The following is a 14,002-nucleotide window of genomic DNA, read 5'->3' as shown; positions in this document are numbered from 1 at the left end:
AGTATTTTTTTCTATCTCCAATTTCCATGTCTAAAAATAAAATATAAATTCCTGCAGTTAATTTTAAAAGCACAATGATTGGTAATAACTAACCTGAAAAGTCTCCAATGATTCAAATTTGTAAGTTTCATGTTCAATCTTAAGACCATGGGTATTATTGTAGTGTACAATTAAAATATCCCTACCACTTCCCAAATAATTACAAATATTGCACTTGATTTGTATTATTTTTTTATCCCTGTGGCATTCTGCATGCTTTTTTAAAAGTGCTAACAAAGGAAACTGACTGCCACATTTATCACACAAATATTGTCCATTGTTTTGCCTTGCCAGTAATTCTTCGGATTTATCTGAAAATTAGGACACCATTTTATTTTGTTCACAAGAAACTATTTATTTTTTATAAAATATACAAAGTCTTAATCTCAGGAATAACTTTTAAGAAAACACAGTAGTTAGTAAGTACACATTAACTTAATACATAACACTAATCACGAACAAATGAACAACTAACTTAGTACATAACACTAATCACGAACAAATGAACAACATTTTATTAAGAACTAGTGTAATTAGTTAACATTAAACATAATAAAAACAAACTCACCCGATTGTTTATGTTTAATGTGGGATCTCAAATTATCAAGTCGGGTAAAATTTATGTCACACTCTTTGCATTCATTAACACCTGACCCAGAGGGATTTCTTTTTCTTGGACATATAATGTCTAATTTATCTAAAAACAAATATAGGTCCATAGATAAGAGAGTGGTAAGTATAGGCCTATCAAAATTATCAATACATAAATATTTAATCAATCATTCACCTGCATATTTTCTTTTTACATGAGCTCTCAAATTATAATCATTGGAAAAGTTTTTCTTGCACTCACTGCACTGAGCCATTTCAATTGAGCCATTTCAATTGAGCCATTTCAATAATTTAGCAGCAGACCTTAATCCACAACAAATAAATCAACAATATCAACAAATCAAGTCAACAAATAAATCAAATAGATCAACAATAAATATTATATTTATGTAGGAGGTAATATTATATTTATGAAGTTGTCAAGTTGACATAAGATATAGGTTAGGTTAGGATGAACCGGAACAAAAATGCCAAAATTTTAAAATCATAATATGCGTAATGGAGCATCGCGCAGCTCTCATGGTAAAGGTAAAAATTTAAGGTGGGATCCCTAGATCCAAGTGATAGAATACACCGTTTTCTAGAAAAATCGATTTGAAAATTTTTCGTTTTTTGGAAATTAAAAAAAAAATTTAAAAAACTATTTAGAAAAACGAAAACTGGTACGTTTATTTATATTCCAGAGATGAATCGATTTCATTAATGGCGAATTTCTATAGTCTGTCCCACCTTGACTTTACAGTACACGAACATACGGCAATACAATCCTTATGGTAGTTTTTAGCGCGGCGATGCCGATTTTCTTCAAAAGAATTTTCAATCGGACATTACCAAAATTAAAAATGTAGGTCCCTAAAAATGTTAAACTAAAACTAGCCCGTTATAGTCAACTAAAACAATATTTTTCATTGTTTTTTGTCAGTGATAGTCATTTTCGAAAAGTAGTCAGCAATTTTATAATCGATATGCGTAATAACTTTTTTTAGTTAATGTTAATGGTTTAGAATGTTAGAATATTCAACATTAAAAATGGATGTTGTTCTATGGTTGTTAATTTATGTATTGACAGTATATATAGTTCTTAAGTAATGTCATGAAAAATATAAAATAGATTGTCTTTCAAGTTTTAGTAAAGTTTAATATTGTCCTACCAGGTCCTACAGTTGAGAATAAATAAAGTATAATTATTGTTGATGGTGAGCTCACCTAAATTAAATTATAACAAATAATATTAAATAAGCTTAAAATTATTACTGATAACATTGTATTGAGTAAAACTCATTGCTTATTTGGAAAATTTGGATTCTAATTGCAGTTTATTGTTATTCTTAAGGGGATGGGTACGAACTTTCGGCTTCAATGCTATTTAAATGGGATTCATTTTTTTCGAATCCTGAGAAAACTAATAAGTATTTTTAAAAAATTTAAACGCAGAATGAAAGATTACGTTAGTATCGAGGGCCGAAAGTCCCTGAAAATTTCTATAATGTTTATTTTAATAAGTTACAGGGGTGAAAAACTAAGAGAAAATTTAGTGTGATTTTTAATTTCAATTATCTCATTCAAAAGAAACTTTTTATTTATTCTAAGGGACTTTCGGTCCTCGGTAATAAAGTAGTCTTTCATTCTGCGTTTAAATTTTTCAAAAATATTTATTAGTTTTCTCAGGATTCGAAAAAAATTATTACATTTAAAATACATTGAAATTGTTGACAGGCGTCAAAATGTTCCTTTTCTTCTTAATGACTGATTTCCAAGATGAAATTAATGTCATTTTAATATGTTTACACCCTACGACAGTGGCAGTGAAAGTGAGGAAGACGGGATTATAGAAAGAAGCCAAAATATATAGTTTAAATGTATTTTAATTTTTTCTGTAGGTACCTACGTATTTATTAAGGTTTAACATATTTATGCGCTTAATAGTTATTTATGATATAAGTGTTAAAAGTACACTTTTAATGCACGCATGTGAAAGTTTGCAGAATGAGCGATAGCGTTTTCTGCAATTCACATGAGTGCCTTAAAAATGTACTTTTTAACACGCATATCATACAATATTTTTTCTATAAACGTAATTACAGGACAATAGCTACAAAAACTTTTACTTGAACTTGACTGACATTCCATTTTTATATTTTTTTGACATTACATCAAAATTGCTTATACGGTCAATACGAACTGCAGTGCCTTAAATTTTTTTTAAAGCACTAGTGCCTTAAAGTAGCATTTTTAACGCTCGTATGGAGTGCTAAAATTGCACTTTTAACACGGTTGTAGAAAAATACATTATTATATAAATGTTTTATACAGAATTATTTTTATATTATTCACATAAAGGTATTTTTCAAAAAAAAATGTTTAAGAACCCCTGACAGCCACAAAATGTCAATAATATTAATTCCTAAGTTATTAATAGTTATCTTATAGAAAAAAGTATGTTTGCTTAAAACCTGTTTCTGATAAAATTTGGCATCACTGTTGGTCATAAGAACCTGTACTGTAAAGTCAAGGTGGGACGATTAATAGTACCGGTCATATGGGTGGGTTGTGATTGCGCGCAGCGGTCAAATACCTCCTGGGGTACTGAAATTTACCTTTAAGAGGGTTGTTGTGATTGCGCGCAACGGAAGGATTAAGGCAGGTAAACAAAACGGTATATTGTGATTGCGCGCAGCGGTATATATCAGCAGCTCCAATACCCGAAAGTTACGTTTGGACCGAAGGGTTAGGTCTTCCTCCTTTGAAAATTGTACTGTATAATATATATATATATATATATATATATATATATATATATATATATATATATATATATTGTCATGATTTTAAGATACCAAATTGATAGAATAAGCTAAATAATAAATAATTTAATGATTTTGCACTGCCAAAGCAGTTAAGTAAATATTTTGATATAGGTTTTGTTCGAGAGACGTGATTGGTTTGGAGAGTTGAATAGAATGAGAGTACTAAAGGGAATTGAAGTTAAAGTTGCATTTGAATTGATTTAATAGTTATAGAATGAATTTATTTAGAGTTATACAGTTTAAGTAACAAGAAAGTTTGAAATAGACCGTACTATATAAAGGAAGCTATTTAAAAGGCATAGAATGTATGAATTTGTTGCTAAACATGCAATAGTTTGAAATTTAGTCTTACCAAAAGAATAACTTACAAATTTGTTCCATGATGACTTTTTTTCTGTTGAATAATCATAAAAATTTATTTTTTCTAAAGATCATTTGGAGAAAATGTTCATTGATGTACTACGGTCTCCATGATTTGGTTAAGTTTGTAAATTTATGAAAGTATCTTAGAAGAGGCTCCAATCTAAAAATTTAGAATAATAGTTAGATCAATTTTAGATTTTATTAATGTTAATTTGACCAAAATGTTGAAAATAGCTCATTAAAGTTGTAGGTTTGGGAAATGTCAGAATTCGATATCAATTTTAACAAAGAAAAATGATTTTCTGAGATATGGCTAATGCACTATCGATTGGTAATTTATTTCTGAATAATATGAAAGTTATTTCAGTACTTTATGTGTATTAATAGTGAAAATATTTGGACTTTAATTTGTAGAGGTAGTGATGAAAGGTATAGAAAGTGTACGGACAGTGTTCGCTTAAAGTAGCTATAAAAACTTATTGGGAGTATCCTCAGATATGCAAAATATATGAAAAGAATCTATAAAGTTCAATGAATTCAATTCTTTAATTCAATTTTACTCAAATAAGAGAATAAAATCACCATTTAGGCATATATTTCCAAATTTTAGATAAAAAATACCATTTTGACTAAATGTCATAATTTGTAAAATTATCTTATTGGTTCATTTAAATTTCCAAAGCATGAATTATTAATTTATTTAAATATGATTGGCTGTAAAAACGACGCCAAGCTTAAAAAATTGAATTCAGCAGAAGGTTCGAGATTTTCAGAGGGAACAGACGCTTTGTGAAGCTATTCCCAAAAGATTTGGATTTTAAAATATAAATTTTCGGAAAATGTAATCAAAAAGTAGTGAAAAACAAACATTAAGAGTTATTTTTCGTATGGAAAGTGTTTCCAAGCAGATTTGATTTTAGAAAGTTACTAAAAATAAGATTGTAAGCTGAATGGACCTGGGGAGATCCGGAATTTCAATGTATAGCAGCATCTGGGAGTGTTGAAACAGTTCGAACATCTTCGATGGACAATAATCAGGTGACATTACAAAACTTTAACATGATATCATGATTAACAAAAATTTAAAGAGAAAAGCATGCATAATAAAAATAAAAATTTAATAAGTTTAGTATCATTTACCGCTTTGGTAAAATAAATTTAAGAGAGAAATATTCCTTACTTACATAAATTGGTTTATATTCCATAATCACACAAATTTTCGGAGTCATTGAACTTCCATTTTGTTTTCATATCCTTTCATGTGGCGAATTAAAAATATATATAAACCAGAGTATGTATCATATACATGTTATAATATTAAACATTTAACACTATTCTATGTATTTACCGAGATTGATGTTGCATTAAGCGTATTTTTCTTTCATTTAAATATATTTACGAAATTTTTTCATCATAGTGTGGTCTTCAATTGTTTTTGGTTACATATTTTTACAGTTTTGTCCTTAATGCCTCTTATAGAATTAATTTCAACCCACACCTCTAAAGAAAAGAGTTTCCTGCAATATATGGATTCGGACATTGACTGAGCTGGTAGGTACAATAATTTCTCAATAGATGGCGCCCAATAGATTCGATACAAATCAATAAATAAAAATTTCAATAATGATATAACAAAAAGTGTTTAATTATAATAAATAATAATAAATATTATAAAAATAAAATATTTAATTAAATAGTAAAATATATAATTACCCATTGTTGTATAAATATTAAAAATATATAATAATTGGCTCAACCAACGTGGAATAAATAATAAATAATTAATAAATAAATAAATTATCATTACTAAAAATATATAATAATTGGCGCCCAACGTGGGACACGAATAAATATATAGGGCAAAATTGTAAGATAAATAAAAGTTAGAGTTTGATATAAAAAAAAATACAAAATGGCGGATGGACGTAGATCTGTTTCGAAGACGACACAGGGAGAGGAACAGAAGGAAGAGAAATCTGACCTTGAAAAATTTATGGAATTAATACTAACAAAAATGGAAGAAAATAATAATAAAATAGAAACAAAATTAATTCACTTGGATGAAAACAACAAGAAAATGAGAATAAAACTAGATGAGACTAGTCAAAAAGCAGAAGGAAATAGTAAATCATTAGAACAAAAATTAGAAGAAAATAATCAATCATTAGAACAAAGACTGGGGGAAAAATTAGAAATAACATTAGAGAAGATGGAAGACAAATTAGAAGAAAATAGTCAAAAAACAGAAGAAAATAATCAATCATTAGAACAAAGACTGGGGGAAAAATTAGAAATAACATTAGAGAAGATGGAAGAGAAATTAGAAGAAAAGAGTCAAAAAGTAGAACAAAAATTAGAAGAGAATAATAGAAAAGCAGAAGAAAATGGTCAGAGGTTGCAGAAAAAACTTGAACAGACCTCCAAGAGATTAGAGGATCAAATTGAACAAAGAATAAACAAGAGTATTGGAGAAGTAAAAATGTTATATGAAGAAATGATGAATAAACATGAAACATTAGAAACAAAATTAACTTCTGAAAATCAAGAAATAGTAGTTCAAATACAACAGCATAAAGAAAGAATAAATATGGTAGAAGAAGAAATAGAAAAGGAAGCAGAATGGACGAATAAGAGATTTATGATGGTAGATGAAAATATAAGTGAAATAAAGAAAGAACAGAAAACATCTAAAGAAAAGGAGGATCAATTGGAAAATAAATGGAAGATTGAAGTAAAAGAAGTGAAACAAGAAATAGAAAAAATGGAGAAGAAAATAAGAAATACAACAAAAGGAACAATAATATACACAATTGAAACCTCAGATAACAGGATATATTTCAATGGGGATTATAAATCACAACATCCAGTACCATTCATAAAGATTCTCATGACCAAATATTTGCAGTATAATGAATTTGATGAATTTAGGGAAGTTATAAGAAACCAATTAAGAGGAGAAGCATTAATTTGGTATACTAATGTGGAAAATGAATTAGAAAATTTTGAGCAATTTAAAACAAAATTTTTAGAATTTTTCTGGGGACTATCTCGACAACAAGTAGTAAGATCTGAATTGTTCGGAGGAAAATATAACTCTAACTCGCGAACAAGTATGCATTTATATGCTATGAGATTATTTAGTGCTGCCCAATATTTAGATGGCAAATTGACAGAGAAAGAATTGATTAGCCATATAATAGGTCATTTTGAAGATCAAATAGAAAATAGTAGACTAAATTTTAATTTTACAGACTTTAACATGCTTTGTAATTTTTTAATAGAAAAAGAAAGAGCTTTACAAAACTACAGGCAAAGAAATAATAATTACAATAATTCACAAAACTTTAATGATAGTAATTTTAATAATAATAACCAGAGAAGTCAAAATAACAATAGATCAAATAATAATAATAATAATGAACGTGGGGGTTTTAATAGTCAATATAATAATAGGGGAAATTATAACAACAATAGAAATTATAGTTCTAATAACAATAGAGGGTACTATAATAATAACAATAATAGAGGTTATAATAATAATAGAAATAACAACTATAATAGATTTAATAATAACAATAACACAGATAACAATTCTTTTAATAATCAAAATAACCAAAATAACAATTATAATAATTCCAATAACAATGGTAATAACAAATTAAGACAAGATTACGACAACTCGAGTTCTGATCAACCTCCAAATAGTCGTGGTAATAATGATAGGAGGGCAAGGTTTGAAGTCAATAATGTAGTGATGGATGGTAATGATTCAGATCAACCATCAATGTCATCCAAACAGATGGAAACATTTGAACCGGGTTTTGTAGATCGCACCTGCTAGGCAATATTGCAACCAAACTGTATGAACATCATAGGGAATTTTTGGACATGGGAGCTCATGTAGTATCTAAAAAATTCAGGGGATTAATTTTTATTAGAATTCAATTTTGTGGTATATATTTTAAAGTTTTATTGGATACAGGATCAGAGATTTCCTTAATCAGTCAAGAAGTTATAAAAAGGTTAAATTTAGAAGATTCATGTTTTAAGATTCCTAAGTTAAGTTTAGTAGGTGCAAATAATAAAGTGATTACTCATGTTAATAAAAGTATTGTTAGTAATATTAAATTAATTAAAGAAGCTTATATAATACAACTGATTGTAATTGATAAGATGAAATATGATATTATGATTGGATCGGATATGCTAGATAAAATGGGTATGGTGATCAATTATGAGAAAGGATTGGTACAAGTAAAGGAGGAGTGTGTGAAATTTGAGGAAGAATTATGTCCAGAAAAGGGCAAGGAGTTAATGAATATGAGGAGAATGTATATGGAAGATAATGAAATATTTAATGAATTATGTCCAGAAGAGGACAAGGAATTGATGTATATTAATAATGTATTATATGAAGATATTGAAGGTGATGTATGTAAAGGTAGTATGAATATAATGGAGGAGGAATTAATATGTAAGAAAGAGTGGATAGGAGAAGTGAAGAAAATATTATTAAAGTATGATGGACTCATAAATGAGGAAAACAGATTCGCTAAAGATTATGTTCACAACATAGAAGTTAGAAACATTCAAGATTTTAGACCAAAAACATATCCGATACCATATAGATACCGAAGTGAGGTGAATAGAGAAGTAGAAAAGATGTTAGAAAATGGAATAATAGAAAAATGTAATTCAAGAATAATAAATCCAATAGTTGTAGTTAAAAAGAGTAGTGGAGAATTAAGACTTTGTCTTGATGCAAGAAATTTAAATAATCATACCATACCACAATACGAAGCACCTGCTACAACAGAAACTATTTTCGGGAGAATAACGGGGGCAAAATATTTTAGCAAAGTAGATTTGAGACATAGTTTTTGGTTGATTCCTTTAGCCCATGAATCCAGAGATTATACTGCTTTTATGGTTGATGGTGTTCTTTACAGATTTTGTGTTGTGCCTTATGGTTTGCAGAGTTCCTGTAGTGCTTTAGTTCGCGCTCTCCATAATATTTTAAATAAGTATGATGATTTTATCCTTCACTACATTGATGATATTCTAATACTGTCAAAAGACGAACATTCACACCTAAAACATATTGAGATACTATTAAAAGAATTAGATTTAGCGGGTCTTAAAATCAATATAAAGAAATGTCAATTTTTCCAAGACAGTGTTACCTTTCTGGGGTATAAATTAGATAATTTAGGAGTTTCAATGGATGAGGAGAGAGTGAATAGAATAAAAGAATATCCTACCCCTAAAAATATTAAAAATTTGCGTGGTTTTCTTGGTTTAATCAATTATTTTAAAAGGCTTGTGCCTGATTTGAGCCAAAAGATAGTACCTTTAAATCATTTGCTCAAGAAAGGAGTAAAATGGTATTGGGGTATGGAACAACAATTTGCATTTGATAACATAAAAAATCAATTTTGTCAAAATTTAAAGATATACCATCCAGATTACAGCTTGCCATTTACTTTACGAACAGATGCATCTATGCATAAGTTGTCAGGAGTATTATTACAATATCAAAATGAATGTGAAGTACCTATTAGTTTTGTATCTCGTTTGACTAGATCATACGAACAAGGTTATAGTGTAGGAGAGTTAGAATTTGCTAGTATAGTGTTTTGTGTTAATAAGTTACGTTTTTATTTATTAGGTGGTAAATTCTTTATAGAGACAGATCATTTATCATTAATTAATGTCATGAATAATCGCATACATAGGGGGGCGTTGTTACTTCAAGAGTATGATTTTGAAATAAAGTATATCTCAGGCAAATTGAATATAGTCGCAGATGCATTGTCAAGAGATAATGAAATTCGACATGAGGATGGAAACAGGATATACATTGGAATTAATGTGATGAATGAAATAGATGGATTATTTTCAATAGAGACAATTAGACAAGATCAACTGACTTTAACAGAACATGACAAAAGAAGGACATTGTTCATAAATAACTTTTACATAAAGAAAATAAAACAACAGGAATGTTATGTCATTTCACAAAACCTGGCACAGGAGATTTTATTAAATTTGCATGTAAATAATGGACATGCAGGTAGTAGGAAAATTTGGTTGATGTTTAGGGAGAATTACATTAGTAAACAGGACAAAATAATAATTAAAAATATTACTAAGCAATGTGACATATGTCAAAGAAATAAGCATCGAAATATCATTAATTTTAACACACCTAAGAACATTTTGGCTACTGAACCATTAGAAATTGTTGCAATAGATTTTTTGACAGAGTTGATACCAACAGAAGCAGATGAGAAACATGTTTTTATTGTAGTTGATCTTTTTTCAAAATTCATAAAATTATATCCAACCAACAGGACTAATGTTGAGGTAATAAAGTCAGCATTTTCAGATTATTTTCATAATGTAGGTAAACCCAGAACAGTAATAGCAGACAATGATACGTATTTTCAAAGTGTAAGATTCAAACAATTTTGTCAACGGAATAACATCCAACTTAATTTTACAAGCATTAGACATCCTCAATCAAATCCATCAGAGAGATATATACAGGAGATTATAAAATTCTTAAGAATTTATGTACAAGAACATACAGATTGGGCACAACATTTACCAATTATAGAAAATAATATGAATTTTCTACCTAATACAGTCACTGAACAATCTCCATATTATTTAATGACGGGACAGCAACCAGACAGACCATGGATAGTACAAAATGACTTGACATATAGGCAAATAATGGAACAAGTCAATAGGAAAATACAACGGAGTGGAGAAAAATATTTGAATAGAATGGTTAAGAAGATGAAGGGCAGAAAAGTCAATTTTGAAGCAGGAGATCTAGTTTTGTTAAGGGCACATAGAATATCTAACATTAGGGAAAATATGTGTGCAAAGCTTATGCCAATTTTCGAAGGTCCATATAGAGTAAAGAATAATAACGGACAAAATTCATATGAATTAGAATATATAGATGAAGGGAGATCTAGGGGCATTTTTAATATAAATGATTTGTATAAATATTACCATAGATAAGTTACAGATAATAAGATGTAGTATAATTTTTTTAAATATGATTAGTGAATAGTTTAAAAATTTTAAATGAAAAATTTAAATTTGATTTAGAAAAATTGTAAATTTTTCATTTAGGGCAAGTTGTCATGATTTTAAGATACCAAATTGATAGAATAAGCTAAATAATAAATAATTTAATGATTTTGCACTGCCAAAGCAGTTAAGTAAATATTTTGATATAGGTTTTGTTCGAGAGACGTGATTGGTTTGGAGAGTTGAATAGAATGAGAGTACTAAAGGGAATTGAAGTTAAAGTTGCATTTGAATTGATTTAATAGTTATAGAATGAATTTATTTAGAGTTATACAGTTTAAGTAACAAGAAAGTTTGAAATAGACCGTACTATATAAAGGAAGCTATTTAAAAGGCATAGAATGTATGAATTTGTTGCTAAACATGCAATAGTTTGAAATTTAGTCTTACCAAAAGAATAACTTACAAATTTGTTCCATGATGACTTTGTTTCTGTTGAATAATCATAAAAATTTATTTTTTCTAAAGATCATTTGGAGAAAATGTTCATTGATGTACTACGGTCTCCATGATTTGGTTAAGTTTGTAAATTTATGAAAGTATCTTAGAAGAGGCTCCAATCTAAAAATTTAGAATAATAGTTAGATCAATTTTAGATTTTATTAATGTTAATTTGACCAAAATGTTGAAAATAGCTCATTAAAGTTGTAGGTTTGGGAAATGTCAGAATTCGATATCAATTTTAACAAAGAAAAATGATTTTCTGAGATATGGCTAATGCACTATCGATTGGTAATTTATTTCTGAATAATATGAAAGTTATTTCAGTACTTTATATGTATTAATAGTGAAAATATTTGGACTTTAATTTGTAGAGGTAGTGATGAAAGGTATAGAAAGTGTACGGACAGTGTTCGCTTAAAGTAGCTATAAAAACTTATTGGGAGTATCCTCAGATATGCAAAATATATGAAAAGAATCTATAAAGTTCAATGAATTCAATTCTTTAATTCAATTTTACTCAAATAAGAGAATAAAATCACCATTTAGGCATATATTTCCAAATTTTAGATAAAAAATACCATTTTGACTAAATGTCATAATTTGTAAAATTATCTTATTGGTTCATTTAAATTTCCAAAGCATGAATTATTAATTTATTTAAATATGATTGGCTGTAAAAACGACGCCAAGCTTAAAAAATTGAATTCAGCAGAAGGTTCGAGATTTTCAGAGGGAACAGACGCTTTGTGAAGCTATTCCCAAAAGATTTGGATTTTAAAATATAAATTTTCGGAAAATGTAATCAAAAAGTAGTGAAAAACAAACATTAAGAGTTATTTTTCGTATGGAAAGTGTTTCCAAGCAGATTTGATTTTAGAAAGTTACTAAAAATAAGATTGTAAGCTGAATGGACCTGGGGAGATCCGGAATTTCAATGTATAGCAGCATCTGGGAGTGTTGAAACAGTTCGAACATCTTCGATGGACAATAATCAGGTGACATTACAAAACTTTAACATGATATCATGATTAACAAAAATTTAAAGAGAAAAGCATGCATAATAAAAATAAAAATTTAATAAGTTTAGTATCATTTACCGCTTTGGTAAAATAAATTTAAGAGAGAAATATTCCTTACTTACATAAATTGGTTTATATTCCATAATCACACAAATTTTCGGAGTCATTGAACTTCCATTTTGTTTTCATATCCTTTCATGTGGCGAATTAAAAATATATATAAACCAGAGTATGTATCATATACATGTTATAATATTAAACATTTAACACTATTCTATGTATTTACCGAGATTGATGTTGCATTAAGCGTATTTTTCTTTCATTTAAATCTATTTACGAAATTTTTTCATCATAGTGTGGTCTTCAATTGTTTTTGGTTACATATTTTTACAGTTTTGTCCTTAATGCCTCTTATAGAATTAATTTCAACCCACACCTCTAAAGAAAAGAGTTTCCTGCAATATATGGATTCGGACATTGACTGAGCTGGTAGGTACAATAATTTCTCAATAGATGGCGCCCAATAGATTCGATACAAATCAATAAATAAAAATTTCAATAATGATATAACAAAAAGTGTTTAATTATAATAAATAATAATAAATATTATAAAAATAAAATATTTAATTAAATAGTAAAATATATAATTACCCATTGTTGTATAAATATTAAAAATATATAATAATTGGCTCAACCAACGTGGAATAAATAATAAATAATTAATAAATAAATAAATTATCATTACTAAAAATATATAATAATATATATATATATATATATATATATATATATATATATATATATATATATATATATATATATATATATATATATATATATATAATATATTAATTTTTTAATTAATCATGTGCAATTAAATAGCTTACATTTACAAAAAAAATTAAAAATATTAATTATGAAAAACATTAAAATATGTGTAGCAAAGGGCCTAGCCGGGTAAGATGGTGAAAAGTGCCCCCAGCTCGATTTAAATTCCATATAGGCCACTTTTTAGCACATATAGAGGAACTCACTTTCTGAAATTTTTAGCCCCCTAGGTGGTCACGTGACCCCCCTAGAGCCTAATTAGGCATTTTATGTTTTTATTTTTTATCTCAGCTGCATCAAGAGCTAGCCAAAAACTTTATTTAAAAAAGTTGTAAGTTTCAAAAAGATCTATATGAAAAATTTTTTTTTTATTTTTTGGCGGGAAATTAGAATTTTTAGAACAATTTTAAACTTTTAAATAACTCTGAAAAAAAACTAAGACACTCGTTTTTACGAAAATCAATTATAATGTGTATTTTTGCACAATATTTCACGCTGAATTTTTTCAGATTTTTAAAATTGGTGAAACGTACCTTTAAAAATAAAAAACCGCGTTTTTTCGTTTTTTTTTTTTCGTTTTTTGATACAATTTTATACATATTTTTCAAAAAAGGTAACACTGTCACTAGAATAGGTAAAAACTTAAAAATAATTGGGGTTTGCTTAATAAAAATTTTTTGTAACGCCATCGATTTTCAAGATACAGGGCGTTAAAGAAAACAAAATTTTACACATTTTTTACGATTTTGCTGAAACTACTGGCAACATTGTAATAAAACTTGG

At 27.8% G+C, this 14,002-nt stretch overlaps 1 protein-coding gene across 1 annotated transcript in view; it reads left to right on the top strand.

Moving 5' to 3' along the window:
* Nucleotides 1-5,733: 5,733 nt before the first annotated feature.
* LOC126891334 (golgin subfamily A member 6-like protein 22) overlaps nucleotides 5,734-14,002 on the top strand; it is a 13,577-nt gene continuing 5,308 nt past the window's right edge. Inside the window, exon 1 of the mRNA XM_050660511.1 lies at nucleotides 5,734-6,725. Coding sequence (XP_050516468.1) covers nucleotides 5,734-6,725 — 992 coding nt within the window. The remainder of the gene's footprint in view (nucleotides 6,726-14,002) is intronic.

The sequence above is a fragment of the Diabrotica virgifera genome, chromosome 9 (assembly GCF_917563875.1).
Source record: "Diabrotica virgifera virgifera chromosome 9, PGI_DIABVI_V3a".
Taxonomy (NCBI): Eukaryota; Metazoa; Arthropoda; class Insecta; order Coleoptera; family Chrysomelidae; genus Diabrotica; species Diabrotica virgifera.
Note: the sequence above shows the minus strand (reverse complement) of the source record. Positions and strands in the feature narration are given on the sequence as shown.